This window comes from Numida meleagris, chromosome 2, assembly GCF_002078875.1.
Source record: "Numida meleagris isolate 19003 breed g44 Domestic line chromosome 2, NumMel1.0, whole genome shotgun sequence".
Classification (NCBI taxonomy): domain Eukaryota; kingdom Metazoa; phylum Chordata; class Aves; order Galliformes; family Numididae; genus Numida; species Numida meleagris.
Window position 1 is genome coordinate 59708317 of NC_034410.1, and position 25367 is coordinate 59733683.

General features: G+C 42.5%; 1 protein-coding gene and 1 long non-coding RNA gene across 19 annotated transcripts in view; one reads left to right on the top strand and one right to left on the bottom strand.

Moving 5' to 3' along the window:
* LOC110394168 overlaps positions 1-20713 on the bottom strand; it is a 120837-nt gene extending 100124 nt beyond the window's left edge. For 8 of the 18 annotated variants that reach the window (XR_002435406.1, XR_002435417.1, XR_002435416.1 and 5 more), the window contains exons 1-2: positions 19952-20029; positions 8989-9152 (exon numbers count right to left, since the gene is read on the bottom strand). This is a non-coding gene — a long non-coding RNA (uncharacterized LOC110394168). Of the gene's footprint in view, positions 1-4516; positions 4923-8988; positions 9153-11373; positions 11488-19951; positions 20477-20632 lie in introns of those variants that run through there. The other 10 variants (XR_002435420.1, XR_002435415.1, XR_002435408.1 and 7 more) reach the window with 9 other exon arrangements.
* Positions 11463-21675, top strand: STMND1 (stathmin domain containing 1). The gene is given in 6 exon segments (XM_021387888.1): positions 11463-11730; positions 12546-12726; positions 14903-15057; positions 18690-18812; positions 19261-21406; positions 21526-21675. Coding segments are annotated over 5 exon segments (972 nt in total). The 5' UTR covers positions 11463-11490; the 3' UTR covers positions 19534-21406; positions 21526-21675.

The following is a 25367-nucleotide window of genomic DNA, read 5'->3' on the forward strand; positions in this document are numbered from 1 at the left end:
ACAAAAGGCACATTGCAGGTGCTTTGCGAGAAAGCTGGGCTGGGTTATGGAAGAGGAGGTGCTTCTGGAAAACACCGCTTCTGCTTTGTGCGGAGTGCTGCTCGGTCACTGCCAGTCTGGTACCTTTGTGCCATTCTATGTACTATGTGTTATGTGACTGCTTGCAAGTTGGAATATTGATTCACAAGGTCAACTCACTTTGATTTCCCAACCCAAAAAGCTTTCAATTAATGGAACACCTGAACCCTGACTCAGAGCTGACTTTATTGAGCACCCAGGCCAGAAGGCTAAGCAGAGCCATCCCACAGACTGCCCTCTCCAAGCCAGACCACCACCCTTCTGCCCAGCCCACACCACATTCCTGTGCCACTCGGCCCTGTGATAGCAGGTGGCTGGCACCTGCTGACTTAATTGCTGTCCTGTGGTTGGGCTGCAGCTGAAGCTGTTCTGATCCAGTTTGCACTGGCCACGCCATGATATACGCGCCTCTGGCAACCAAGTCTGGATATGCGTGTTCGAACCTGCTATACAACAGCAGAGGTCTTACTTCTCATGAAGCAACAGCTTAGAATCCAGAACATCCATGCCAATAGAAATAGCGCATAAATCCCCACTGTTGTTTTGTTTTTGTTTTGTTTGCTCTAGAAGATCACAACAAAACCTGCCAGATCACACCTGTCAGAGCTCTTCTGAAAAACTACTAAGGCCACACTGTGGAATTGATTCCAGTGCCCTAATTTTAAAGAAACGGACAGAGCGCTCGCTCCTACCACCCAGTGTGGACATCCTACAGCTAATAGCAAATTATGCTGTAAAGCTTTGCATTAGAGGACAAGTGACACCAAAAGCTAGAAATTCCTTTCAGAGGAAGTTAAATACAAGTTGATACATCTGAGAAGAACATGGGAGGTAATGGATGATCAAAGGCCAGGGGGTACTTTTTGCTCCTTTTAGCTGTGAGGCTCTCACCTGGGAACTGTTTTTTGACATCTAAAGACATTTTTCTTCCTCAGTGCTCCAGAGTGCATGTCACATACCCATCCATTCTGGAATAGGCACAGCATGAAATACTTTGAAGAGCTGACATTATATTAATAAGCCATATGTTTTTCTTTAATGGCCTCAATGGGAGTCGCTTGTAAACAACAGGAGAAATTATCATGGATATTTAAAAGCTGAACATTTGCTTAATTTACTCTGAAGAGAAACATCACTGGTACCATTGTGTTGGTCATATGTTAAACCATATACAGCATTAAAGATCTACGGTGACAGGTACACAAACCAAGTCACAATCCCAAACAGGTTTCAGATCCATTTGCCATCTTCCTTTACAGTAACTCAAGTGCCAGAGCTTGTAACATGACCAGCAGATCTTTTTTATAATCAATATATTTTTCATATTTATGTTATGATTACAGCTGAGGGTCCCTGCTCGCTCATGCAAAATGAAACATCAGTTCTCCTCCCAGTATCACCATGCATTGTTATAAACGAGCAGGACAAACTTAAAACGTTCTTGCAAGGCTTTCTATAAAGTCATAAAGGTCGGACAGGATCCCCACAGGTCTTTAAGCTGCATTGAAATCCATCACTTTTAATCATGTTTTTATGTGAATGTTTCAGTTTTCTTGAAGAAAATCATCGAAACAGAATGACCTGCAATTATGCTGTGTTTTTATAACTCTATAACGCTAATCAGGAAAATGCAGGTCTTGCATGCGCTTACTGATTTAGACAGTCCTACATTTTGCACATCTATTCTCTGATGACTGCTGAAATAATGTCCTTTAGTAACTACCTCACTGAACTGCATGCATTACCACCCACAATGACAGCAGGCTCTTGGGCACAAAATAACCTTTATGTTAAAGTAAGTCTAGCCTAGGTTGGATAAAAAAAAGCACGCACACCATGAAAGAGACAGCATAAAATAACTCCACTAAACGTCAACCATATCAGTTTTAAAAGTGAGCAATTAGAATACAAGAGGCGAGATTTTGACAGCATGTTTGCATTTTGCTTTTTCCATTTACTGCAGTAACAGACTGTTCTGTCACACTCACATGGCTCTTCACCAGTTATACTTACAAAACCCAAAAGCATCTGCAGAGGGAAATCAGCAATGCAGTTGTCACAGAAAAGTAACTGTGATAGTCCTATTATCATTACCCAAGTGAAACGTTGACTCAAACTCCAATAACGTGGCAACGTTGACCAGAGGCTCCACACACATGCAGAAGTACTACGAGCATTTATTGTGAGATTTCATGTTAGGATTTCACCTCAGACTGACCTCTCATGTCAGAAAGACATGGGATTGGTGTTATTTATTTCTTAGGAAGGCAGAATAAGTCTCAGAATCAGCGAGGTTGGAAAAGACCTACAAGATCATCCAGTCCAACCATCCACCCACCACCAATACAACCCCACTAAACCCTGTCTCTCAACACAACATCTAAACATTCCTTGAACACCTCCAGGGACGGTGACTCCACCACCTCCCTGGGCAGCCCACTCCAGCGCCTGACCACTCTTTCAGAAAAGTAGTACTTCCTGATGTCCAGCCTAAATCTCCCCTGGGGCAACTTGAGGCTGTTCCCCCTCATCCTGTCACTAGTTACAAGAGAGAAGAAGCCAACCCTCAGCCCACCACAACCTCCCCTCAGGTAGAGAGTGATAAGGTCTCCCCTGAGCCTCCTCTTCTCCAGACTGAACAATCCCAGCTCCCTCAGCCGCTCCTCATAAGGCCTGTGCTCCAGACCCCTCACCAGCTTTGTTGCCCTCCTCTGAACACGCTCCAGGGCCTCAGTGTCTTTCTTGCAGTGAGGGGCCCAAAACTGGACACAGTACTCGAGGTGCGGCCTCACCAGTGCTGAGTATGCATATGCAGGGGATGGCACCTAGACCAAGAATTGGTTAAATCTCCATCAAATGGGGTTTGAACAGCCCCTCAGTAAGAAACAACTGCTCTGCAGCACAGCTTTGCTGGCTTCGTCATCTGACTCTTCCTTAGTAAATTAGAAGTCATCTACAAAGTGAGCTGGGAAAGGGCATCATCCTGTACTCTCCTGTGTGATGTTGCAGCACACCACTAAAAATAGGTGCTGCCTCCACTCCAGAGATGGAGGCTGCCTGAGAACAAGGCATTTCTACACACAGCATTTACACAATGCACAGCACTCTGGTATATCACCGCTTGCCCACATGTAAAATGAACAGACTTGTTTTATTTCTCCAATCTAAAAGTTGTCCCAGCCACCACAGATAGGTGGAAGAGCATTTAGTAGAAGCACACTATTTTAACTCCTGCCTTTTCTTCTTTCCCTTCTCCCACATAAATCTATGACCATTCCTCATTTAGAGAGAACAGTAGAATCAATCTATTTGTGAACTGCTTTTGCATTATGACTCTGCATAAATGTCCAGCAGAGCACTTTAGGAACTGAGCACACATCAAGGTTAAATAAGGATAACTATTTAGCTAATTTTTAGAATACAGATATAAGAAATTTGTTCCTACATACTACTCCTCACTACAAGAATGTCTAAAACTTTTAGCAGGCCAACACTCCATCTGTGCAGGTGTTTGAAAACAAAGAAAGCTACAGCCCATGTCCCACAACAAGCCAAGACAATAAATGAAACAGAGTCAGCCCTGGGCAATGACAGACAAAGAGTGAATGTTCTCACTCAGAAGAAAGGAAGAGGGAGAGAAGCAGGGGGCTATCGCCTGACAAAAGGGCCAGCTGAAGCAAGGGGTGGAAAAAGAGAGATTGCAAAAGGTTAAAATACAGATACATGCCTATGAACCAGTTATGTACAAAGGCGGCTGGGAGTCTGAAGGAAGCTGCCAACGAGCAGAGAAGTAAGACTGTGGCACGGTTACTTTGGAAGCTCTGACAATTTTGCACTAAACAGCTGCTAAAGTGGCATGGTCACTGTGCAAAAAGTATATTTATTATGAGATGCTCACAGTAATGATGAACTGTATTTGGCAGTCCAAGGAGATGGCTTCACCTCATTGCATGGCCCGTCTCCTAGCAGAAGAGAAATGCCACTAGGAACAAGCAGTTCCCCACCCCACTGCTGCCTGCCAAGGGAACATGAGGCCAGCGCTTTGTGCTTCGCCTGCTCCAGTTCAGGAAAACTGAGCCTGAAAAGCTTTGCTCAGCATGGCCTGCGTTCTGCAAACAGCAGCGGAGCTCTAATTAACAGCACAGACTTCACCTCAGACAATTGTTTATAAAGAAATAAAATCTAACTATGTGAATGCTCCAAGTTTAATCCATAAAGCAAAGAGCTGAAACAGATTCTGACAAGGCAGTCCCTAGAAAACAACTATATTATATACTCCATTTCTCATTTCAGGAACATCCCAAGCCCAACGTGTAGCAGCTCTAAATGCAGATGTAGCAATCAGAAAGATCAACACGATGGAAAAGGCGTTACAAAAGAGGTGGAAGGACTGGCACAATAGAAAGGTGCTACAAAGGAAGGAAAGGAGATCGCTCACCAGTATCAGAAGATTCTGGGTGTGAACCCAGAAAATAAGGAGGATCCCAAGGAGGGATCTCTAGGAAGAGATCCTTCCTCAGTGGCAGTCAGCCCTTAAATGAGGCCTAAGAATTGCTTTCACCTGTGCTCCCAGAGCTGACTGGGTCTTTTGTCCAGGTGCTCAATCCAGGTTCAGGCCATGACTCAGCAGTTCCCATTCAGCAGATAAGCTGAAAGGAGAATGCCAGTTTCAAATGCTCATGAGGAAAGTTCAAATCTGGAGTCTAATTAACTTCACAGAACTCCCTTACTTCTAACAAGTGAAAGCTACAGGGAAGTCAGGCAGTTTCTGTGCATTTCTGCCAGGCACATAGATTCCAGACAATAGCATTCTCCTGAGCCCTTCCACAAAGCCCAGAATCAGTCAGGAACAAGTGAGGCTGCCGGCTGACCCAAGCTGGAAGGCTGCCCTCCCCCGAGGTTGCTTTGGAGCCAGCTGGGGCTGTCTCTGGACAGCCATCTTTCAGGAGCGGAGCCATCCTGTCCCACAGAAAGGTGCTCTAGCATCACTTCTCAGGGCAAGGCTGATGACTGGAACATTCTCTGCCTGCTCCAACAATTACAAGTGCATGAGGTCTGAGATCTTGGGCCTGCTTCACCCTCTGTGGAGTGAATTTCCCCAAACTGCAGTCTTACCTCAGTGATGAGCAGAAGCTCAAGGTGGGGCTGCGTACATCCACACTTCCCCCCTCCATTAGCACATCACCTCACACAGCCTGTTCCAAGGGATGGAGAGGCACTGCCAAGAGATGCTGATTTATGCTCACCCTTCCTACCATGCAAAAGTTCCCCCGTTCTGACAGAGAGCTTTCATTTAACCCAGTACAAGGGCATGCAATTCCAAGCTCCTGTATTCCCTTGGCAAAGCACATTTGGACTATACCCAGAAGCTTGGAAGAACCACCCCTGGCAATTTCTACTGCATCTTGAAAAGCTTCATCATTAGCATCACAGGCTTTATATTCTTCAGCCTCTCACCCCCAAATCAGACGGAAAGAGTCCAAAAAAATCTGGCATCAAGTATTAAGCCTAAAGAGCAGGCAAGCTCAGCCCAGCAAATCAAAGCAAGCCCTCTGGTCTATTCCCATCCCACCTGACAGAGAGGCAGCCTTCTGCCACTGACATTTACTACAAAAACACTCAGTGCAGAAGATCAAATACCACTGCTAATGAAGGGCACAGGACTCTTTCATACCATCTGCAAGAAATCTTCAATGGTACAAACAATACTTCTTCAGAAGACCAGAATATCCACCCATTCCCATTAGAGTGACAACACGGATCTTACTGAGACTGACAGATACATTAGCAGTTTCAGCAAGGATGGAGAAGGCTGGTGCATTTGGCCTAACAGCAAAAGCATTTGAGATGGGGACATGAGTAGCATTCTGAGTTTAAAAGAGGAACAGGAAGAGTTGTTGTTATTTTGGAATGGAAAAAGAACAAAAAGAGATGCAGGTAAACAACATATTTCAGAGAAGTATCATCTTTCAATGTTATGAAGCTTTTCCAGCTGGACAGAAAAGGAAAAAGTTCTTATGTCTTCCAGGTCCAGGCAAACTGCATTCTGCACAGAACTGGACGTAGAAGCAGGATGCAACAGAGAGGTTGTGAAAGCCATGGAGCTCTGTCCCTCAGACAGCCAGGGCAGCCTTACAGTCAGATACCAGTGCCCACCCACCCACTCTATTTACATTACAAGTAAAGCCACTGAAGGCCAGCCTGAATTCTTATTCAAAAGAGCACTATGCAAAAGCCACTTTTGAACACTGCAGTAAGAGAAAAACTAGCACTCCCAATTAATAACGAGCACAGTACCTGAATCTTCTAGGAACAGTAACTGACAGAATTAACTTGCTCTTACTGAAAAGAAAGACACGAAGTTTGTCCCAAGCTCTCACTTCCTACTTAGGAGCCTTTTCTTGAACTGCCACGTTCATGAGAAAATTGCAGCCCCAAAAAGAGACTGTGAGCCCCCCTACTCCTAATAGAGATTCAAGCAGGGATTTGGTGCTATTTAGTTGAATAGAATTTAGTCAGTTAGGGAAACTGAAACAATAACATATGTGAAACAGCTTGATTCTTGAGGATGTGAACTATACAGATTTTTTTTTTAAACCCACACTCTCACCATAACATTCATTTAGTAAATCTGAATAAGAAATGTATTCAATAGCAACACAATCTGCATGTGAACATTCTGTCAAGAGAAAGACTAAATTCCATGAATTGATAATATGTTTCAATTGCCTTGGTTTTGTTTACTACACTATATTTGCTGAGTATTAACTTATTAATGTTTTATTAATGTTGGACATCATCCATGTTAAGTCTCTGCATAAGACTGAGTGAACAAGGCCTGTATTTTCTTTGACTTCAAAGAGAATGAAGAATCTGCAGAAGTGCTTTCCAGTCTGCACTGGACTCTATTTGCTCTGCTGTCACAAGTTCAGAAAAATCACCACATCGTCTAAATTTTGAGACAAAAGATCCTTCATTCAATACATCATATTTTGCAAAACTGTTATTTATAGAATGTTGGTAACACATGCAGTATCGCAGTTAACATTAGCCTAATGGCAATTAAATATTTATTATCATCAAAAGGTTGGCCAGCCAATTTTTAATATTGACAGAGTTCTCTCCTGTTTACAACATTTGTTCTAGCTAAAGAGATTGGGTAGAATTTGTTAATCAACTGTAACTACTTGCCACCCATAAAACTGATGGAAAGAAGGGAAAAAACAGCTAGTGGGATCCAAAGACAAACACTTTTACTTAAAACTCTGTGAAGAGAATTCCCGCTCTCTCCATATGTTTTTTTCTTGGCTCTTAATCATCTTTTCATTGGCTTCCAGCTGGCTGTCTCACTATCATCTAGCAGTATCAGTAGCAAGACCAACTTGTTATGCTGAAGGCAGGCACAGAGAGAGGAGAGCTGCAGAGCAGTGTAACTGGGTGCAGCAATCTTCACTAGGAACAAATCAAGTAGAAGCAACGCATGGCAGGGTCACTTCCCTTGTGTTGGCACAGCAACCAGTGGCACGCTCCTGAAAAACATCAGCAGGTCTGTGCTGGTGCTCTTTAGGAGTGGGAGTGAAGAACGACTACTACAATTGAAGCTACGGGGAAATTCTGCAGGCAGAAGCGTAATTACCTGAGTGGGAATTCTGGCAGAAAACCCAAACCTCTTTCTCTCCTTAAATAGAAACAAATGCTGTGCAGTCACCATGGAGAGATTACGTATGGTACTTGGATCACACACAATACTGAAATACAACACACACAAGAAAGTCAGCCATGGAGCTGGCTTAGCTATATACTACCAACAGTCAGTTCTCTATTGACTACAGCCACTCATTCAGCTCATCTCCTTCAAGTCATCTTCCCCGTACTAGTTTTTCAAATATTAGGTGCCATGCCACGGCTCAGGCTCCACATGAAAACCCAGTTCTGTGAGGTGTTTTGCCTTTCTGGGGAGGGAAGGTCAGGCTTGAGGCACCTCCCAGACAGCCTAGACATCTTGCAGAGCTGGGGTAAACCTTGATTGAGGCAATGCCCTCTTGTAGGAATGCTTCAGCCCAAAAACATAAACTTATTTTCCACATCTTATTGAAAGCAGTTGATTTGCTTGGGCTGAAACTCTCCCCCACCACCACCACTTTTTTTTTTTTTTTTTGAGCTTTCTGTCATTCTTTGAAAAGCTCTTGTGCTCCATTGCTCTAGGTCAAAATTAGGCAGAGGAGGCCTGTGTTTGTCTCAAGTGCCTTTCGTCATACCTGTGAAACTCAGACTACCCTGGTCTCCATAGCAGATGCTCTTTGGAGGCAGCAGGCTGAAAGTTTCTCAGCAGGTGCCAAACTCACCGTGTACATGTGCTGAAAGTGTAGCATGCCCATGGCATGGAAATTCAGGATTTCAGACAGAGTTGCTCTTCACCCGTCCTGTAGTTAAGGTGAAAGCCCTGACAAATTTATCCACTTCCAACCATATAAGACTTCACATCAGAAGTAGAAGAAATGGCAAGGAAAGCAACATTATGCAGTGCCTGGTTATGAAAGTCTACTTGCATTCAACTAAGCAACAGACATTGAAGTGCAGCCTCTGGTCTTCAGAGGCTTTGATTTCAGTCGCAAGATCTCAGGTTTGGTCTGCATCCAGTGTTTCTGGTTTCTAGTCACCTCGCACAGTAAGGCTCATCTCCTCTTGCTCAACCTCTGATCTCTGTCCCTATCCCTTCCTTCTGCTCACTCCACAACTTGTTTTCTGTCTTCTGTCCCCTTCAGCCCTGTAGCTTTCTATTGTTCAAACTCAATAGGAATATTGTCAGACTAAAAATTTACCAGCCTCAAAGCATTAGGAGAGTGTTTGTTTTTTTTTAATCTTCAGACATATCAGGCTGGCTACGCTACATGAGAATCTTCCACTTACGGAGACCAACAAAATGCTGCTCTTTATCAGGAATGCCATTCCACGGATGGTCCTTTTCTCACTTCTCTGCAGTAGCTCACTAATTGAGGAGCTTACAGAGGAGACAGCTGATAAGGTTGCAGACAAAGAGATGCCCCGGTTCCCATTCAGTTTTCAAAACGATCCTGTGAACCACCAAACAACTTTAGATTAGAGTTGTGAAAACAACTCTTCTCATTTTAAAATATACATACATTTCAATTTCCTCCATGTAACACAAGCAATTATGGAGACAGCTGTTTCTGATTTCGCTGTGATTTTTCCCCAACATGTACATCCGTGTGACTGGCTTTGGTTTGCATTCTCACAAGACAAGGCATTGAGGCTTTCACATATGCTGTATTCCATGAGTTTTCTTAAAGGGAAATATCCTGTATTTGTGTTTATGAAAAACTGCCCTCTCTTTCAAACAACACAATACATCCTAGCACATTGATGGTACTAAAATTTGCTTGCTCTCCATTTTACAGATCCATGAAAAGCTACTAAAATGAGGGGAAGATTTTCCATCATTTTCAGTCAGCATCAGTTTGAGAGCAGTCTGATCTTGAAAGTATGCAGCTCCTATTGCTTGAAAACAATGACCAGCATAACAATTTAATCACATGCATGAGATATTCAAGGCTCAAGCTTCAGGCGTACAAACTGTAAAGATCTGAGAAGATTCTTTTCATTTCAACAATATAAATGAGTGCAATTCTCATGCCACTTGTTATATCCTGTATATTCTATTTCTTCAGATGATCACTTGTCTTTCTTTGTATGTACCAAGAATTAATTTGTAAAATACAAATCACAAAGCTTACCTTGTTTCCAGTTATGCTAGAACCTACAATCTTACATTTAATCAATTTCCTTCCTTTAGAAACTGAATTTCAGTTTCTATTTTATTACTTGTATTTGAAGAAACAAATAAAAATCACCTTTCAGCAATGACTAAAATTTCACCTACTGTTTACTTACAAACAAGTTCTAGAATTGCACCATCACTGCAAGTGTTTAATCAGAAATTCAGCCGGTACATCACACCCTGACACATGCTGAGTAGCAATTATATTTCAGCGTTATCACACACAACCTGCACATGTCTGCTAGTAGGAGAGGAACAACTGAACAGCAACAACAATGAATCAGCGCACCAAAAGGTTGACTTGAGTTCTGTGCAAGTTCAAAGTAGATGTAAGAAACAGGTCTCCTTTTACTATGCACAGGAGGGAGAAAAAGAAGACAATTTCTTCAGACTTGTTTCTTAAGAGACAGTATAATCGCATTTGAGACTTCCCAGCAGTTCTAGGATGCCAGCACAGGTAGGTATGAACATTCATACACATGGCTAGAGAGATGTTAGCTACATCCTGGAAACCATATAATAACCTCAGTGCAGTGCTTTGCACAATAGAATAAGGCATGCTGAGGCAGAGAAGATTACTTCAGGCTCATTGCCATGCAAGAGAGTTTGTGGCTTTCCAGCCACCCCAGCTGACTGGTTTGGACTGTGGACAAGAGAAACACAGAGGGCTGCCTGCAACCTCCAGAATGATCTCCCAGGCTGGAGTCATTCCCTCAGTGCTGGGGTTCATTTGATTCCGAAAGCTCATCAACCTTACTACTTGAAGGACTCATTTGTCATGTAAACATCTCAGTTTCGCATACATGGAAAAAAAAAATTGGCAAGTTTTACAGTTGGTTTTCCAATATGAGCCAGGGTAAGGTCACAAACTGACACTGATTTGTTACCAGGATCTCAGGACACAAAATAAATACTGTCTCACTGGCATGAGGTATTTTGAATACTTTGATTTCATGCAAAATGCCTCCTTCTTTCATTATTTGTAAAAATAATTATTTCTTTCAACTTCAATACTTGTTGATCTCAGCTGAAGTAACCCGAGACACGATCAGTTATGATCTTCAACTGGCAGCACTCCGTTAACATTTCTCTGACATCTCTTACAAAATATTTTTGGAAGCATAAACTGTGGCATTTTCCCCCCTCCATCTCCTACAAACATCTATCTCAAAGGATGTGAGCAGAAGCAAACAGTAATCAAGAAATTATACAATGATTTCAGAGGTCATGTAAAATATTTTCCCTAACCATAGCTGGCCCTGGTCTCCTGACTACATCTCCTCTTATTTAAAAGCTTGCCATGCTGTTTGGAATGCTAGAGTTGGGACTTATTTTTTCCCAATTTCTAATGGAGATGAAGAATACTTAAGAAATCTGGTAATGTATACTTTACTTTACCTGACAGTATGTTATTCTTAAAGAAAAAAAAAAAAGAAGAAAAGAGGCTGGAGACACTCAAGTGTCTTCAGTTGAGTTCCCTCAGGAGGTTCACTGACCCTCTCAATGACCAGCAGACCAACATCTCCAGCTAGCTCAGAAGAAACACATTCCCTCTCAGCTTCAGATGAGGGAGCCTGGTCAAAGACCGTGATGTCTGCACACCAGGATACAAGATGAAAGCTTTCTGTGGTGCTATTTATTGTAGCAACAGGCCCTGGCAACAGTTAGATGCCATGGTGATCATGAATAACCAAACTCCCAACGACAAGAGGAGAGCATTTCTACTGCTTGGACTTGCAGAAGGAAGAAGCAGATGGTCCCATTTCACCATGGGCTGCAATACTTCTAACAGGGTCGCTGCAGCACAGCTGTCTCCTGAGGAGCTAGAGAACAACCACGAAGCCAGAAGCCAGGTAGTGATTTCTTCCAAAGAGTCTCTGTACAAAGCATGTCATGAGATGTCTTCGCATGTGAGTGTATAAGGATATATGTATACAGAGAAGCAGTTTTGCTGTATCTCAGAGGCTGTCAGGGAGCTCTTTATGAAAAGGGATATCTCTTAGCTTCATAGGAGTCTTAAAGTAGAGGGGAATCAGACTCACCATCTGGCCACATGCACAACCTGATTTTACAGCAGCTGAAAATTTGCCTTTCACAAGCTGCATCACTTTGCAGCACTTCAGCAAGGTGGGTATTGCCTCAAAAATCTATTTTGAGGCAGAGAACTTGTATATATACAAATATTATATGGTATATGTGCATGGCCATTTTGTGAGGTTTGCACAGTTGAATTGGCTGAAGCCCAAACACAGTGACAAGAATACATCCAGGCTCTAATCCTGCATTGTTTAGAAATTCAAAGCTCTTGCATAGAAAGTAGGTAGATTAAGACCTTACCCTGTGCTAGTTTAAAAAACTCTTGGAGTTAAAATTCCTAACCAATGACCAACATACAGCTAGCACTTAGAAGTACTACACCAATACAGGTAATGGGATTATGGACATATTCAAGCTTAAGGTCATTCCTTCCTTTCTGAAATGATATGAGACCTTTTATCACCATGAACATCAACCTGTGACAAAACACAGATAAACATCAGGAACATCACAGTCTTCCACTTCACTCTCAACATGTCAAATCTATGGGACTATTTTAGAGACTGCCTTCTCCTTACATGTTTAAGAGTCCTCAAGGACTTCTCTCATTTGTTTCCTCATTTTCTTGCAGACTACAAGTGATGGCGCTGACAGAACGTGGGCTGCCACCTCACAGGAGGGGGCAGCTTGGACAGAGGGCACTTCAGAGAATGGAAGCAAACCAGAAGCTGAAGCCAGTGAGGGAGGCTTTCCTGAGAAATTAACAGAGAGATTTACACCTTCTGAAAAAAGAAGCAACACACAAAGCACAGGTGAATAGTACTTGAAGGTCATATCAGTACCACAAACAGAGAGATCTAGAAATGAACCATCCTGAGCCTATTGCTACAGCCCTCTTCAATTCACAGTAACATTCTTGCCACAACACCACAAGGACTGAGCTCTCTGCACTGGTTTGAAGCCTTGCAATAGTAGTGGAAAGTATTTCCTAACCACTTGTTATGTTCTGCAGCATGACTCAGCTCTCGCTACCAGAACAGGCAGAAGGGTATATACTTTTCTTGGCAGACTCTGGGAACAGACCAGGAGAACATACTCAGCCTTGTTATCTCCAGAAGTAGCCCTTGATAACAGGGATTATGGTATGGCACACTGGGGACATACACTGCCCACGCTAGTGCTCTCAGACTGATACTATCAATAGTCAAGCTTTCCTTTTTCTGTTTTCTTTTCCCCCCAAACAGAATGGTGAACGTAATTCTCTTAACTAGTATCAGCTGTAGATAGCGAGTAAATGCCACATTATTATTTAAGATTACAACACAAAATTTCAGGGCAAGTCATCATATAGAGAAGACAATGGAATTTCCCAAAGCTGTCACAGCATTAAGCAGAGATCGGCTAAGAACCTTTTCTAAACTTCTTGAGCGCAAGGGAACGCCTAAGTTGAAACTCTCATGTAGTCATAGGATACTGATGTAGTAAGAGATGTTGATGGAAAAAGCAGTTCTGTCTTCGGTGAATACAAGTTCCCCTAGTTTTGTCGTTTATTTTTCAAGTGCCACGAACAGCTTATATTTCACAAAATGCTAAATAGAAAATCTAAAGTGGCTATTTACTCTTTATTATAAAGAAGGGCTCCAATAAAATATTCCAAATTGAACACAAAAGGAGCAATTACTGGTGTTTGCTATTCATTAAAGAGGACTTAACTCCCAACGCCACAGAAGGATGTGATGAAAGGATTTCATTTCAGATTGAACAAAATGATTTGCTTGCTCTGAAATAAAGTGTTTCATTTACTGCCGAGTTCCTTTCCTTTGTCCTTGCTAAAAAGCTAACTTCACAGGAAATTTCTAAACAGAATTTTTGAAATCATCCTTCAAGCTTCTGCTTTAAGACACAAAAAAAAGACATATCACAGCTTATTTTTTTTTTCCTGAATGAATGTATTAGTGAAACTCATACAAATTGACAACAGTAATCAATGTCGCCCACTTATTATGCTTCTATTTATTTGCCAAAGGATGTTTTAGTGTATACTGTCTTCTTACATTTACGTGTGCTGAGTGACACGTGAGCCCCAGTGCTTTTTGGGTGACTGATTCAGTTATTTTAGGAGAGAGAGGGAGTCAACTTATACAAGATGGTAAATGTTTTGTATTTGTGTTTTACAACCAGAAATTAAAGAAAAGCCAACACAGCCATGGCCACTTTGCTTAAAAAGACTGGCAGATGTCAAATAACTGTGATTTGGTCCAAGTATTCTTCATACAAAAGCTCTATTTTCTGCCAGTAGGGATTGGGCAGATGGGATAACTGTCAGCTGAGGGTTGAAATACCTGATGGGTCTTGGCAATAAAGATACTCGTTGCTTATTCATGTCTAATAAGTGGAAACTAAACAGCCCCTCAGAATGGTTATCAAAATAATTTGGATTTATTCTTAACTGCTGTTTATAAATACATGATTAAGTGTAGAAATGCATATAATAATGCTTAAATGTAGCCGTAACTGTTGCAACAAAAATCATAAACCATGAAAGCATATGAAAATTTGCATTCATCTAACAGAAAAGCAAAGTGATCTTTTCAAGACAGCCAATGTAGGATGGGATAATACAAGCCTGCTAATGGGTCTTCTCTAACCAGCTCACAGTATGCTTGAGAACTTGGATTGTAAACAGCTCTCTGTGGCTTCTGTTTGGGAACATATTGTCTTCACAAGCCTTCAGCACCTGCTTCAATGCATATGGCCCTCTGGGAATAACTGGCCATAGTGGGAAACTGAACTCCAGTTTTCCAGCCACTAGAAAGCTTACTGCAACATTTAAGCTGTGAAGAGAGCCTCAAGCAGGTCTTCTCCACAGTGTGTTCTCAGAATGCAATCTCTTCAATTAAAATCTTGCATTGAAGATGGCATTCAAACAAAACTTCATGATCTAAGTGCACTGCAAGCAATAAGTTTTGATGTTTTCATCTTTTCAAGATGCACTGCTCACCAGTGGGTTCATCAGCAAATCATGGCCCTTACAAGAAACTGAGAGACAAAAATCATCAGACATTATTGAGGAGCTGAGGAGGCAGGGAATAATCAGGAGCTGAAGTACTGCTGCCAGGACTGGAGCAGCATGTGAAAACAAGGTAAGAATTATTACATGACACAGGATCTCTGCTACAGAGCTCTGACTCTTCTGTGAGCTCCATGAGAGTCAATTTCTGTACATGCACAGCATCCAGACAAACCTCCTCTACGATTTTAGAGGCAAGTTGTTGAACATAAAACTGTATAATGAGGATGTTAATAGAACAGAAGCTGGAAGTAGAATTCATTCAGTTGTTTACAGGTTCCAGGCTTCTTTCAAATGGGTACAGAAGAGAAAGGGACAGCATTAAGAGACTAGTTCTTTGAAAAACTCACCAGAGAATACATGCCATAAACTTGTTTCTCAAGTCCACAAAACTACGAGAAACATCACTGTCAGGACTAACGATTACATTTGCATTTGATCTCAGACTGAGAAACCATTACAAAATGTTGTGAGCTTTTTTGTTTGGTTATGTTGTTGTTTTGATTTTTTAAAATAATTTTATAGAACAGGTATTGGATTAAGAAACAAGCGTCCATTTTCTTTTCATTCTGAATAATAACCTGAGGCTTATTTTGGCTTCTGAACTCGAGCTCATTCTTTGTTGTTAAGCATTGTGTTAAGGATCAGTTGCCTTTTACAGATGGGGCTTCAAGTACAGATGGTAGGAGGGAGAAAATCTGTGAGGAGTTTGTAAGAAGTTTAATGCCATTTGTGGCTGTATCCAAAGCACAATCCTACTACTGCTTGGACATAGCTGAACACAAACAATTCAAGCTCAGACCAAGGATGATTTTGAGTAGCTTTGAAGTTTGAGGCATGCCTTTTACTCATCTCTAACCTTGACCGCTTACATTAAGGTACCATGGAAGCTTTCATAAAAAGCACTAAACAAGCATCACGTAATGGTCTGGTTACTGGTGCAGCACAATACACTTCCTACTGTGAGCACTTTGGAAATTGGGGCTGAAAGATATCTGAGTGCAGCTTCTCCGTAGCCGTTACTTACTTCGCTCAGGCATTTATCTTTTATTTTTGGGGGCATCTGAGAGAAATATTCCCTCTGTGGCTAGATTTAGTTAACATCCTACAGGCAGGTTTTTGTATTTTTCCCCTTCATAAAACAGGTGAGTGTCTGTTCTTCTTTTCCCTCCTGCATTAAAAAGCTGTCTGCTATTAAATTACACACACGCTTTTACTGACAGAAGCTCAGTCTGAGCTGTTTCTCCTTAGGGAATTTCTGTATACCACCTCCTAACAGAAGAAGAGTCCTATGTTGGTCTTTTTTTTCCCTCTTCAATATTAAAAAAATAAATATATATATCAATACAGCTTTTAAAAAAGTGAGCCTTGTACTTTTCACCAACAAAGCCAGATTTTCTAAGTGATATTTCACATTTGAGCTGGGCCCACTGCTGGGCAACCTGCAAGTGAAAACTTAAGTCTGCCACTAGCTGTTAGCTCTCCCTTAGTAGCTGCAGAAAAATTGGCCAGTGCTGCCTCCTGTAAGAATAATGTATTTCTTTCAAGCTAAAAATCCAGAAAACTATCTATGAATAGAGGGCCTAAACACACCGAATACTGACAGCAGAAAAGGGTTATTACCTTAACACATTCCAAATTACAACATGTGGTGCTGGATTTTGAGCATTAACACATGGGTAAATTCACACCTGAAATTTTGAAATTGACCAGGCGTAAGCACAAATGGCTTTGTACTTAATTTCAGTCCAGCACTAGCTTTAATGAAGAAAAGAGCTCAGACTTCACAGCACTATAGAAGAATAGTATAACCAGGTTTGAGATTATTTTTACAATAATACTGGAGAGTGAGATATCCTTGTGGAAGCTTTCCTATGTGTAATTCTACTCCATATAAGTATCTGCATCCATTAAGTTGTGGTAGCATTACTTGTCTTCTCAGGATTTCCTACCATTGCCAAAACTCTGAAACCACTGCACTAGAAGCCTTCAGTTGTTTGATTCGTCCTTCACTTTATCCTGAACCAAATGAATTCTGAGCAGTAAAGGCTAAGATGCTTGTTTCTAAGCATTACTGCTCTAAAGGATGAGTGCTTTTGAGAGCAACGTTTTAGGGGCCTAGTCTAACAGAGCCAGGAAGAGCTACTCACACCACAAGATAAACTAGCCTCTATAACTTTAACAATGGCTGATACCAAAAATTTCAGCGGAGTCTGGACTGCCACCTAAATTGCAGATATCTAGGCTTCCTTGCATGATTGTGTTTTGTCATTTAGGTTTTTTTGGTTTTGTTTTTCAAAAAGTAACTACTATTTTTTCTCCCAGAGCTTGAAAAATATTTTAGCTGATGTCCAAAGTGACAGATTTTCATCCTCATCGCTGCCGACGTATATTAAGCTTTTCTTTAGCTCACCAGTAGCTAGGTGTAGCATATAATCTACCAAGTACCTTTTTTCCAAGTCTGTCTTTAGAAGCACTCCGGTGTGCATGAGCTAGAGGGTGACCAGAAGGACCCAAAGCTACTGTCTCAAATGGAGCTGTCTACAGGAGTTTGATCCACTTAGGAGTTAGCATTTACAAAAGATATGCATAGGTGATTATTTTAGCTTTTTCATTGCTGTTAGCTTTCAGTGTGGGTTCCTTGAAGCTATGAGGACTCTTGATCTCTCACAGCTGTTTAGTTCAAAGATAAATTATGTTCTCAGTTTACATAATCACAGAACTACCTGGAAAGCAACCTTCTTGCTGAATACCCTGTTCAGTTCAGATGTATAAGGAAGAATTCAATTTATCTCTTCCAATGTAACCCACAGTTTATCTTGGGTGAAGAAGGACAAGCTCAGCATGCAATACCTTCCCACGCTGGGCTTCTGCTAGAAATCCCTTTGTCATTAGAAAGAAGAGTTTATTTTTTTTTTTCCCCTTTTGGAAAATAACAGTTCTTTGTTTCATTTTTACAATGACTGAACATTGTTCAGGTTTCTCGGTATGTCACCTACATTCAGAAGGTCTCCTTTGAATATCAGTTTTCTTCCTACTGATTCATGCTCCGCCTCCATCTCACTAAATGAGTCACCCTCTATACTATTTGCAGCACTTAACACTTCTGGCAGCGCGGTCTGATTTATAGAATTATTTAAGGCTGTAAAAGTACGGCAAGCAGATATCTCAGGAGATTTATAAACAGGAAAGTGTGTATTTCAACAGCCATAGGTCCCTGGTTTAAGTTCAGCACTGTTAAAGCTGCTTATAGTAGACTTCATCCTCCTGGCTGCTCAAATAATCACTGCATCTTTCCAGGAATAGAGATCTAGGACTGGGCTGCTCATTTGCATGCAGCAGAGGCCAGCAGTACTGTGATTATGAAGCTCTAACAAAACCATCCTTAAGTTTTTTCAGCAGTAGTAAAGCAGCTTCCTTTTCTTTACCAAATTCCCACATCAACTGGGTACACAGCATTACAAGCTTCACAGGCTCATCACTTGCCAGAAAAATGGGAATTCTCATTGCAACAGCACTCCTGAGCAAGTGAACACTCAGGTTATTACCACACTGCTATTTACAGACTTCCTTTGGTATCAGAGCCCATCACCTCTATGCAAGAGAAAAAAAAAAAAAAAAAAAAAAAAAAAGCAGAAGGCAAGCAGCAAAATGTCACTCCAACATCAAAATATACTCTGCTGAAAGCTTTTAATGTCTCTACAGAGAGATGCCCTGGAAAAGATGCTGAAGAAACCACCAGCTAGGCTGGAAAAAATGTGGTTTGGAAACAAGGAAGTGAGTGATTTTACAGCAAACGACATGAAGATTGCTGAAGAAGAAAAACAGGTCATCTGATTCTGCTGTGTGTTCTTCAGCATTTGCTTTACCACCTAAAACTCTCTGCTATTTACAAACTGATCTAATGCAGACAGTTTGTGTGCAGACTACTACCAAAATCTGATCAATGGCAACACAGTGGATCCTATATTCCTCTCCTAGTTTTTTGAAAGGCCAAGTTAATAGGTTGTTTTTTTTTTGCTGAAAGCCTGAAAGATTATCCTAAAAATAGGCAGAGGAGGGGAAGCTACTATAGCAGTTTTTCCTGTAATTTTATTACAGGATGCATATTCTATGGACACTGAAGCAAATTGGCTAAGTCTGGTGCTAACTGGAGTGATGTTCTGTTCACATTTGGTTAGGAAAACAGAAAGAACTGCTGCATACGTTTGATACATCTTCTTCCTACTTCCATCCCTCTTTACAATGCACTGGGTTTTTTTCTGTTTTGTTTTAGGTTAGGGAAGAGGAACTAAGCAGGAGACCACAACACACTGCATTTTATCCAGCAATAGCCTACCAAACTACAGGTAAACTGACTGAGAAGGACTGACCAAGTTCTGGAAGTCAAGAAAGCACAGACACCCCTCAGCCATCACCTTTCCATGGTGAGATAAGTGTACTGCTGCAGGAAATAACTGCAGAATAAACTACAAATTATTATACTGAGGGCTCTACCATTGAGTCTGATACAACTTACAACTGTATGAATGAAACAAGCTGGATCTAAACTATCCTGCAAAAAAGGAACCTCTCTGTTCCCTGCTGCTGTTTATCTTGGGGCTTAACTAGATGATTTATCCTAGGGGAACAGCTGAGCCCTGTGGCTACCTATTTCACCTTGGAAAATTCCAATTGCACATTTTTACACACTAGTTGAAGGAAACAAAACAAATAAGAAAAGGAAGAGGCAAATTAGTGACCTGCCAGTCTCTAAGTTGGACCACATATATACGAACACGGTTCTATTACGCTTATCTCTAGAATTCCCTTTCTCTAGGGAGCAGGGAGCAAGAGTTTGGGAACGCATTGTAAACATATAGAAAGACACAAAAGGAGGAGTGGGCAAGGAGGAAAAAAAGCTGCAAGATTTGGGGTAGTAAAACACAGTAGAGAGCTAAGCATAAGAACAAAGCGTTTTAACTTACTGTGCAGGCAGAGATATGAGAGCTTCAGACATTAAGGCAACAACAGGCCACAGGAATGTCTGTGTGTACAGGGCAAGGACAGGACAAATACTGAAACTGCAGTGGAGAAAACAACTAACTGGCTGAGATATGCAAAGCACAGGTGAGTTATCCATATGGACAGGAAGAATGTGACCTGTCTCCATGGGAAGGAGAGGACTGTTTCCATAATAGAGCGATTAATTTGGAATCCCCCGTGCCCTACCTCCTATACACATGCAACGTTTAATATGGCCAGCTCTTCTAAAACCACTGTGTAACAGCAGTTGTTGCATTTGTGCTTTGCCTGTTGCCAGCCCTACCATCCCCTTCCAGTTCATCTCTACACATGCCCAGTCCTCACTTCCATACCATACTCATGCCCAACCCCTCTGCTGGCTTTTTTAATTCCTTACCTCCAACTATTGATGACACATTCTTCCTTTCTGCCTTCCAAGCCAAGGAAATTCAGTTATAGTACAAGACCACTGTTCTCTTAGCAAAGTACTATAGAAAAGAGAAAAAGATAGCCTTTATTTTTACAATCCCATAGTGGTTCTCCCTATTTCTCTCAAGAAAATGAATAAATAAATTAGACTTGTGCTAAATGATTAAAGGTAGGAAAAAGAGCTTATCTCATTTCTCAAGCAGCTGGGATCTCACCTGAGAAGCAGAGTGAGTAAGCCCATCAGGAAGAGACCGGTGCTTCAGCCCTGGCCACACTGGTTGTTTTTTAGAAAAAAATGGTACACAGTAGCAAATAGAAAAGCAAAACTGAAAATTACCCTGTGTTGCCTGGAAAGAACTGTAAAAATACTGAAGAAAAATGAACTTAGGAAAAAGAAGAACTTTTGTCAGCTGGCTTGAAATTATCCAACAACAAGAAGGAGATTGAGGATATATTTTCACCACACAGTTAACCAATGCTGTTCACTGAATTTTCTCTCAGATACTTTAAGCTACGGCTGCCTAGCCAGGCCTGGAATAAAAATATGTGCGTCTATGTGTACATATATCCACACAGACTGTTCTACTGAGCTAATGTGCCTCCATTTTAGTGAAGGTAAACACACTAAAGCACTAGTAGTTGCCCAAAGCCTTCCCATGGTTTCAGAAGGACAAACAGTTGTCTCTCTCCACCCAATGTCCTTTCTTCCACTGTTTCCCAGGTGAGGATTTTAGCTCCCTGCGGCACAAAAGGCCTTGTGACATAGAGAGAGAAGCACATCAGCAGGCAAGGTGCCTTTCTGCACTATGACCACCTGTGGGCTCCTGCATGGCTCAGCTGTGTCAGACATGCTGGTCTCCCACATCAACCACCCAGCAAGGACACCCTGAGAAAAGCAACGGTAAACAGCAGAGCTTCTCAAGGTGTCATTGCTAGCAGCAGTCTACTTAGAAAATCATTTTAAAATGAAGTTCAAATCTCTCTGCCAGGTAATGTTTGTGTTACTAATAAGAAAAGCAGTTAAAGCTTGCCTTGCTGAGTTGTGTATTTACCTGAAAACTAATCTAGCTCCTATTGAAAGGCATCTTCGTCTTTCCATTACCTGCAGTGAATGTTGGACTTGTCCCTTGATGCACAATAACAAAACAGGGAGAACAAAACTACGTTTCTGAGCAAAGGAGCGGTCTGCTGTTCTGCCTGCATCCAGAGGAACGGGATGTTGTGACTGTTCCTGTGAATAAAGCTACACTGGACCATGTTTGAGAACGGCACAGCTCTTAGCAGACACAAGTGACTGCTTCGTGTTTGTTTTTAAAATATGATGCAGCCCCACGCCGTTCCCTGGGGTCCCGTCGCTGCCCCCCCGCTCCCTGTGAGGAGCTGCAGGCCTCCGTGAGGCCTCCACACAACGAGCCGGGAGCAGCCAGCTCCACGCTCGCCTCTCCTCCCGGCGGCGCCGGGCTCTCACCGCCCACCCCATCCCCAGCAGGTGTCACCCTGCCCCGCAGAACTGCCCGCCGCGCCCCGGGCCCGGGCCGCCCGCCCCGGCTCGCTGCCGCCCCGCCGCGGCCCAGCTCGGCGCTGCCTCGGGGTCGAGCGCGGCTTCACCGCGCCCCTGCGGAGCTGCCCGGGCGGCGGGGCTCTCCTTGGGGCTGGGGCGCGGCTGCGGGCTCGGGGCCGCCCGCCCCCGAGATTCCTGTTCTGATATGGCCAGAGCCGCTCCCTGTGTGACCCCACGTTTCTTCTCCCAAACAGCTGGTTTTGTCTCTCTTTCTCTTGCCTTCCTCATTTTGCTCCTCTGTTCCTCCGGCGTTCTTCTCTCTGTCTGACCCAGTTCTCTTTTCAGCCTACGAGCAGTCTCTATCTTGTCCGTGCTGTGCCGCAGTTCTCTATATGCTGAAGGAGAACTTTGTGTTTAAGATATCGATCTTGTCTGCTGGGCCACCTACATCCTCCCAGGATGGGGATGGCAAGAAGTGAGATCTCTCTGACCGAGGAGTGCTTGGACTCAGCATGCAAACCATTGCATCTTGCTCTGTAAGCAGCCCGTGGTGCTGAGAGCTGCGCCGCAGCATGCTCACAGCTGTCTCCTCTGAAGCCACACTCTTCCCTAATTTGCTCCGTGTACATTTCAACACCACCTGAAATAATGAAACCCAAATCAATCCCTAAAGCTTTATTCAAGCTGCGCTTTAGCTGTCTGCCTCTTTAAATGTACTTAAGGCCAAGCAGAGTTATTACATGGTGGGGGTAAAGCTCTGCTATGTGCAGCGATGCTTTGGCATGAATTCAGGAAGCCTCATGCCGGGAAGGGCCATTAAATAATGTCATCTGACCTCCTGTATATACAGAACATCGCATTTAATTACTGACTGTAGTACTCGGGGGTACAGAGGGATCTTAAATGAAAAATTGGAATCAGGGCCCTTCAACCTCGCTTTGTTTTCCTACGTTAATTTGACATCTCAAAACAACTCGGCTGCTTTTCAGGCACTGTCAGAAGTGCTGGCTTCCCTTTGAGGAGCAGTAAGTTCTGATTTCAGGCAGCACATCAAGAGAAACCATCATTTCTCTTCCCAGCACAGGGCCAGCAAGAACTGAGAAGAGATGTTATCGATTGCATAAGCCACTACTGAAGAAATCCCAACTGGCAGCAGATCCCAGGTCCCACTGCATGAGAAGTCTGGGGGCAGAGGGCCCAGCAGAGGGCAGGACTCTCGAGGAGGGAGGGTGGGTACTGGAATGCTTTGGGACAGAGAAGACTCTGCTGCCCAACCCCTCCCAGAGTGGGAATAACAAAAATATTTCCCTCCTCCTCCTTTTGAAAAACCAAAGCATTTGATAAAACAAAGACACAACTTTTACAAAGTAGAAACGGCAACAATCACACCCAGCAGGGACTCCGTTTTGCTCGGTGAATTCCCCCTCTTTTCCTGTTGTCTTGCAGATTAGGAAGGCATGGGATAAAGAGATCTTGTCAGGGATATTAATGGACCCCTCCTGCCAGATAGCTCCAGAGGCTCCGGTCCCAGCCCCTCTCACCGCGAGGCAGCTCGCTAGGGAGATGCGTTCCCAAACAAGCTGATAGAGGCTATCTCGGGGAGGTGAGGACGGAGAAGGGTACAAACACCCTTCCCAGCTGTGTAACCCCTGAGTGCCCTCATTCCCAGCTACCCTGCTAGTGTTTCTGCTGGGATTTTATGCTGTGCAGCGATTTGTTCTGAAATAGAGACCTGACAGATCAATGAACAGCAGAATATGCTTGCAGTCTACAGCACTTTCCCACTTCACTGATATTTTGTTTTCTCGCTTCTTTGGGTTTTGTCTTTAGCAGTCCATTTCTTACTGAACATCTCTGGCAGGTGCCAGATCTGTTCTTTCTCTCTGGCAGTTTTACTGTAAAAAAGTGTTTTTGTTTTGGAGAGGATAATGAGAGAAAGACAACGAAGAAGGTAAACAAATTCAGGAAGAGATTTACAAAGACAGCACAGGGAAAATTTTCTCTGCTCCAGATGGGAGTATTTAGTGTGCTGTGGCAGCATGTAGTGCCTGACCACTCCAGTATGCTGATAGGACCGTTTCCATTATTTTGAGCCTATTTATATACCTACTTATATTCTGGAAGAATATAATTAATATTATATATATATAATATTTATATTCTGGAAGAATATAAATAAATATAAAGCCAGCTATGATATGGAATGATGATTATTGCCAATGGCATCTCTAAGAGCTGCTTAGGCTAGAGTTGTACTTAAAAATCAAATGTATGAGAACCAGCTGCAGATATGCAAAAATGTAGGAAGTCCTGCAAGGAACTAAAAATGTCCTTCTGATGTTGTCCTCTCATATGGTTGTTACCTTTCCTGTTACACTCCTGGATGCCTAGAACTTGAAACAGTTGGAGTTGAGTAGTTGGAGTTGAATAGTTGAAGCTGAATAGCTGGAGTTACAGAGCCAGGGCTCTCAGGCTAGGACTGCAAAGGATCAAAATTCTCAGTAGCACAGTGTTACACTGTGACTTCATCTATGCTGGAAAATCAAACATGCCTGGGCCAGATGGCATGGAACATCAATAACCATCCTATCAAATTCTATCATCACTAAAAAATGTCTGTATCTGAACACAGGAATGGTCCTTGATCCATAATATCTTCTGAATTGTAACTGGGAGCTGCCTTGGAAAGTGCTAATTGGGAAATGTATAAACTGCTGGAGATTGTTACAACAGTTTAGTTTATATTTGGAAACCTTCCTTGCCACTGTTAAAATTACTAGAGTGGACACTGTCTGAAACTATGTTTTTATTATCTTTCTAACCAGTGTGATGGTCCGCTTTCTCTATATTATGTCCCTTTGAGTACACTGCCAAGAGACATAATAATCCCATGATTTGATACATATCATATAGAACCGAGCTATTTAGTGGTAGTCATATTAAATACAAAATTCATTAAACTGGACCCAGAACTCTTGACAGAAACACTGAGTTTTTACCACCATGACCCTGGCAACTCCCAGTGTTATGCTTTACCTATTCCCTAAGAGATCCTGAAAAATCACCCCTCTCCTCTGCAAAGGCAGTTCAGCTTTCCTTTAGGAACTCCTGTTCTCTGTAGCAGGCTGGCAGGCAAAAGTGAGACCAGTAAAAGAGACAACTTTCTAACTAACAACTCATGAGCTAGGAAGCCGGTGGACTAGAAGTGCTCCCCACCAGCTAAGCTGCTCTTCAGCACAGTCATGCCTCTCCTAGGATATAAGCATTCAGAAGCAAAAGATACTTCATGATCCTATAAGATATAAGCACTAGATGGAGCAGCGGGCAAACTTCTGCACTCTTTCATTGCTCATATCCAATCCATGAAGTTACCAGATAGCCCTTGGAATTTGAGTAAAGATGCAGGTGTGCCTCGTATAGGCTTCCATCTGAAATTATTAGGCTGTATT